Consider the following 5,949-nt stretch of genomic DNA (forward strand, 5'->3'; position numbering starts at 1 on the left):
GGATTCAACCTGGAGGGCCAAACGCAGTGACTATGCGCTGACTAAAGCATTTCCTCTAACAGTTATGGATACCCGCTCTTTGGTGCTGCAATGGTGCTCTTATTGTCAGCCCATCTGCCATTGGTGGAAACCGTTGAGCAGCCGGGCCTTCACCTTCCCCCTCGTCGTTCCCTTTTCTCCCTCTTCTCCCTCTTCATTCTCTGAGTTATTGGCCCGCTGGCCGTGCATCACCACCACCACCGCTGCCTTATCATTATGATACACTCAGTGAACGGCTGAGGACAGGTCAGGTTTCCAGGAGACGCGAGAAAGCCCRCGAGCACTCAGACCTAACTGAAAAGGAGGAGGTGGTAAAGTCTTCCATTATGCTTCATTTCAAGGTGTTAAAATAAGTCCCCATCGACTTAATCATTTGTATAATATAAGGTGATTTCAGCAGTTTCACCAAATGAGAAAATCTCCTTTATTGCTTTAAGGTCTTTATGAGCTGTGTCATCCCAAACGTATGGATGTAACGTCGGCATGGACTTAATAGTTCTTATTTTATGGTGTGAAGGGGGAAACTCACTTAACCCGGAGATACATCACGGCCAGAAGAATTAGTCGAACAAATTTTGATGAATAGAACAGATAAAAGCAGTCAGGGTGACATGTGAGATTAAAGAAGATTGGTCTGTTATTCAGCTTAACTGCTGAGAAGGCATCAGAAAGCAAAATTTACCATAATATTCTACCGCTAACGCGTCATTATTACGTCAATGCCTTATATCATCACATAAACTTTGTCAGACGATTAAAACAGCCTTAATGTACCTTTCAATTTCAACTTCAACATGTTCGATTTTTTTTTACTTTAGTGTCAAGTTTGAGTTCACGTTTTTTAATATTTGATCAGATTAAGAGTCTCAACTCCAAGCCCATAAAGGAGAGAGATTTTCTTTAAAAAAAATGTACAGATAAACATTTCTATAAATTAGCCTAAGCTGGAGGGTTAGTAAGAAAACCAAATGAATCATGCTTGAACTACTAGACTACAAGAATTGAAATTCCTTTAATAAACCACATTTTTTATGTTTTTTATTGAAAGAGACGACCTTTCTGCYAACAAAAAAGCATAACTTCAACCATGACTGCCTGAAGCGGTGTGTGTATGTGCTTTTGTGACCTGATATCTGTCGGAGTGGTGGGCATCTTCAGATGACAGGGGTGACACCACCGGAGACTCTCCCTCTCTCTTGATGTGCACTGACAAAAGCATCGACTGGAGAGGCAAACAGAGAAGGGAGAAGAAAAAAAAAATCATCTTCTACTCAAATGATCTTGTCATGTTGTCACTATATAGAGAAATGGTTATTCTATAACATATTGCAGTCTGAGAGCTACACCAGGATAATAAGGAGCAAAAAAGTACGGAGATTTGCTGAAGAAAAGATATCGAAGCTTGTGYATGTTTCCCCTAAACAGTTCAACTTAAGAAAACAGCGCAAAAAATTGAAAAGGTTAGCATAGCATCAGAYATTTCCCMGATCATTTGGACTGCAAATGTATTTATGAATAAAAACTTGAATTTCGTGCAAAACACGTGACATTCTGATATAGTTTGGTAGCAGTAGAAGAGCAGGTAGTTTTAAGTTTGAAAACTTTAATAGCAAATATCTGTTTGCATTGCACAGACGGCACAAAAAATACCGTCTTTTAAAAGCTGGTGGTGATTATTGCAAAGGAAAACGGGAACCTACACAGCTGCTGGATTTACATAGAAAATTGGCTCTAAAAGATGCTTATACAGAGTTCGATGACCTCAAATAAATTAACTTTACAAAGAAGAAATATCCATATTGTACAACTGAGTTGGGAAGCAGTGAGAAAAAAAATGCCTTTCTGCCTTTGAGCAGCAGTTTGCCTCGCCGCTGTGGCAGTCAATTAAGSTGAAAGTTGAAGTTAGGGGAAAATAAATTAGTGTCCAACTAACTGTACAATTTAAATAGATCTTAAAGTGTTTATTGATGTGTAAAAGGCAAACCCTGCTGTAATATAAAAAAACAAACAGAAAAAGAATAGGGAAGCAGATCATCGTCTTTACTTCAAAAGCTAAACTTCAGAGAAGAGAAACCATGTAAAGCATCAGATGACGTGTTAGGACTGATGAGTAACCAACYGTGCAAAACCAAAGCAACTTACTACAAAACACTGCAGCTGAGTGTAAAATGTGAGGGTTTTACTTAAATGTATTGCAAAATTTTAACATTTATTTACATCCCTTGAAGATCTACGACACAGCAAAGACCCGGAATCATTACCCTTGGAGCACCCCGGCAGTATTATTGCCTCAGCCGCTAAGGGCGACACGTCACCGATGATGACTGYAACCTGCCTGACTTTGTCTATAAAACCCCTTCCTCTGATTAGACTTAATGTTTATGGGACGTTAAGAGGAGTTAGGGAAGAAAGAGCGATTGGAAAGTGAGGAAGCCCTCGGAGGGAACAGGAGGAAGTCGAGGAGAGGGCTGGCGGGAGAGAGAGGGTAAACATCTGACATTACAGGACAGCGCCTGTCCATAAATCTGTCCCGCCACACTTTGTGCTGCCGCTCTGGCACACGTGCGCGCRTATAAAAGAATATCCTCTTTTAACCCTCTTCCCTTGTGACAGAGACAGTCAGGGGGACTCTCACAAGTGACCGAGGAGCAAGGGTGGTAAGAGGAAGACGAGGGTATGAGAGAACGGGAGGGGAGAGGGAAGGTAATGTCTTTGTTTTACAGCTGTCGGCCCTCCCTCTCTCACTTTCTCTCCCTCTGTACTTATATTTTCATTTGTGCTTATGTGGCTGCTTTYGTTTTTTTTTTTTYTTCTTCTCGTTTTACAAGGCAGCTGTGAAATATTTGTATTTACAGTCATCTCCTATTAATCAAGTGGAAAGGGGCAGAGCAGAGGCTTAAGTGCTCGACAGCAGTAATCTAATAATAATATGTGAGAAATGACCAACCTCCAGTGCTGCCACAGTAAATTGGACATTATGCATGGTGCTTTTCTGCCTCTCTGAGTGTGTGTGTGTCTCTGCGTGTGGAAGTACGCATGTGTGTGTCTGATCTTTCTTCTTTTTCACAGGTTTAAAAAGGTCAGGAATCCTTTACCTGAGGGGGCGGTCGAGGAATATATTTAAGTTTTATCATTAGAATATGACATTTAGTGGTAATCTACAAAGAGGTTATAAATGAAGGTCTTTCTCCAAATTTGGTCTTTAAAACGCGCTAATTAAATCAACATGCAAAAAGACCAGCGTAAAAAAAAAAAAAACCCGCTAGAATAGTGATTACATCCATCACATATCTGAACATGGTTCTTTTTCGAATGCGTTACATTTTTCTCTACAAAACTATCTTGTGAGTACAGCTGAAGAAGAAGAAAAAAATAAGGAGGACATAAGGAGGCGTTTTGGGGTTAATCCCGGGTCTGAAATGGATGGGTGGTGCCCAGCAGCCGGGGGAGAACAACAACAAGCACCTATGCTTCAGACCGGCCCTCTTCATTCTCCACGGCCTGCCGCAGAATACTAAACGACAGCGGTAAGATGCGCAGTCACGGCTGCAGAGAAGGGCCAGCGCTCACCCCTCAACCCTCCTCCGCCTGCCTCACTCGAGTACGAGCCCACCCGCAGCACCGCCAGCGCTCCGTTTTAAGCCCGGGTCAGCACCTTCTACACCAAGAGTTGGGAGGGGAGAGAGGGGGGGCACTGATTTATTCAAGATCCCGTGGTGGATTCATGCTCGAGTCAAAGCGCTCCCTGACTCGAGGTGTTCGACTTTCTGCGGTTAGAGGTTGAAGACGAACTTGGATCGGGGTGGCTTAGGTTTGGCCTTTTCAGAAAAGTCACTGAAGGTTTATATTGTTCATGTGTTGCTCTATGAAGATGAGACTAATTAGATTAAAAACTGGAGGTAACATTTGCTCAGCTGGACTTTTTAGACTACATGTTTTTGTAGCATGGAATCGAGATGATACAAATAATCTGAAAAATGTAGCATGCATTTCATTTGCGTCCAGCCTTAGAGTCAATACTTTGCAAAGCCACCATTTTTTAGGAGGTACAGGGTTTCCCCCAAAAATCCATCTAAGTCCGGTTATAGTGGCACCAGGCCAACCCATCAGTTGATCCACTGTGTTTTTATGTTAAAAAATGTTAAACGTTAACAGAAAATTTTGGAAATAAAACATCAATAAAGAAAATTAAGCAGTTTTGAATAAAACTAGTCTTTCTGTAGGTTGTGTATGCCATTATCTTTTTAAAAAGATCTGTCAGCTAAAGGTTACTGATGTTTTATTATTCATCAACCCAGCATATATATATATATAGTTTAAACTAAACAAATGATTATTAGCCTGGTGGGTGGGGAAGTAAAGCCTGGTGGTCCACCAAGCTTATAATACACTGGGGGAAACCCCAGTGTACGAACTGGGAAACTGTCTTTCCCAGTTCGTACATCTGGACATTGACTTTGGAAAACGAGCTCAAACTCAGTCATTCTTTGACGTAAAACTTTCAATTGTAACCCAACTGCATGCTTCATGTTGGACGGAGGAACTTCAACTGGAGTTTAAGATCTTTCAAGAGGTTTTCTTTCAGGACAACCCTGCATTTAGCTCCATCCATCCTACCGTTCACTCTGACCCGTTTTCCTGTCCCTCCTRAAAAATCCTTTCCCTCAGTCTGATGCTGACTCCACCATGTTTCACTGTGAGACATGGTGCATTCAGGGTGGTGCGATTTTGTCTTSTCTGACCAAATAATTTTTTTTAAAGACTGGTATTTATTCTCTGAGGTTTTATTTGAGGTTTATTCGAGCTATCAGTGTAAAAGTGGGCTGACCACAAATGCAAACCGGACTTTTAAGATTTTCTTATCAAACAATGGTGCTATTTTTCTTCTACATGATTATGCACTACTTTGTGTTGATCTTTTAGATAAAATCCTATTGAGGTTTGATTGTGCCTCAACAAAAATGTGAAAACAGTGGCAGGGTGCGAATACTTTGGCAAGAAATTGTAATTATTGACATTACACCGTGTCAGARTACTTCTAGAATGCTCTCTGTCTGGCGGTTCAGGAAGTGCTCCTTAAATCTCTCCTCGTCTTATTAGAAAACCAGAAAATACATTTCCTTTTGGGCCGGCTGCCTGCAAACCACAGGACTCAGCTCTGGGTAAGTTTGTTGGTGGGAAATACAAGAAAAGATGTGCGCAAATCTGACTGACAGGACAGCAATGAATCATTCCAGCAATGTTATTTCTAAACTAAGCAAATCACATCCACACAAAAGTCAGATGCTGCTCTGAAATACGAGCCTGTCCTTACCTTGGGAGTTCCCGGAGTGGCTACGCCATCCTTGGACGAGGTGTTCTTACTGCAATCAGGAAACAGGACAAGGAGGAATTTAGTGAAGATTTATAYGATAATGTGGTGCTGAGCCGAGTCTGGGCACGCGCTGCGTGCTTGTTCAGCTCGTTTCCCTTGATAAAACAAGCAATGTCTGTAAATTTTCAGCACATCGGAGAGCAAATTCTCCCGACTCTTGTTAATGCGTTCACGTGCATTTTATCCGCCGCTCTTCCTTTCGCCTTCATYCCTTTTTTGTTTTTCGTCGGGCACTTTACAGCAGCTACGACCACSAAAAAGCGAYGCGGCGTTCTCCAACGCCGCCGCGCTTTCAGACAAACACGGAACATGTGTCGGGSAGGCGGGAAACAACAGAATTTGTCAGTGCTGCCAAACGGCGCTCACTGGCAGTCTGAAAATATGTTGAGGACCATCATTTGGCCGGGAAACAAGCGAGACAGCTTAGATTGGGAATGAAGGACGGGGGGAGACAAAAATGTAGAAAATTGACAGTTTTGCGCATTTATTCTGCCAACAAACCAGACATGTGACATTTCTCCTTGATGCTCATTCTC

General features: G+C 42.0%; 1 protein-coding gene across 1 annotated transcript in view; it reads right to left on the minus strand.

Annotated features, from left to right (window-relative positions):
• Positions 1–5,949, minus strand: part of LOC103479187 (E3 ubiquitin-protein ligase RNF220) — a 62,061-nt gene that overhangs the window by 34,418 nt on the left and 21,694 nt on the right. The window contains exons 3-4 of the mRNA XM_017309855.1: positions 5,354–5,433; positions 1,166–1,261 (exon numbers count right to left, since the gene is read on the minus strand). Coding sequence (XP_017165344.1) covers positions 1,166–1,261; positions 5,354–5,433 — 176 coding nt within the window. The remainder of the gene's footprint in view (positions 1–1,165; positions 1,262–5,353; positions 5,434–5,949) is intronic.

This window comes from Poecilia reticulata, linkage group LG17, assembly GCF_000633615.1.
Source record: "Poecilia reticulata strain Guanapo linkage group LG17, Guppy_female_1.0+MT, whole genome shotgun sequence".
Taxonomy (NCBI): Eukaryota; Metazoa; Chordata; class Actinopteri; order Cyprinodontiformes; family Poeciliidae; genus Poecilia; species Poecilia reticulata.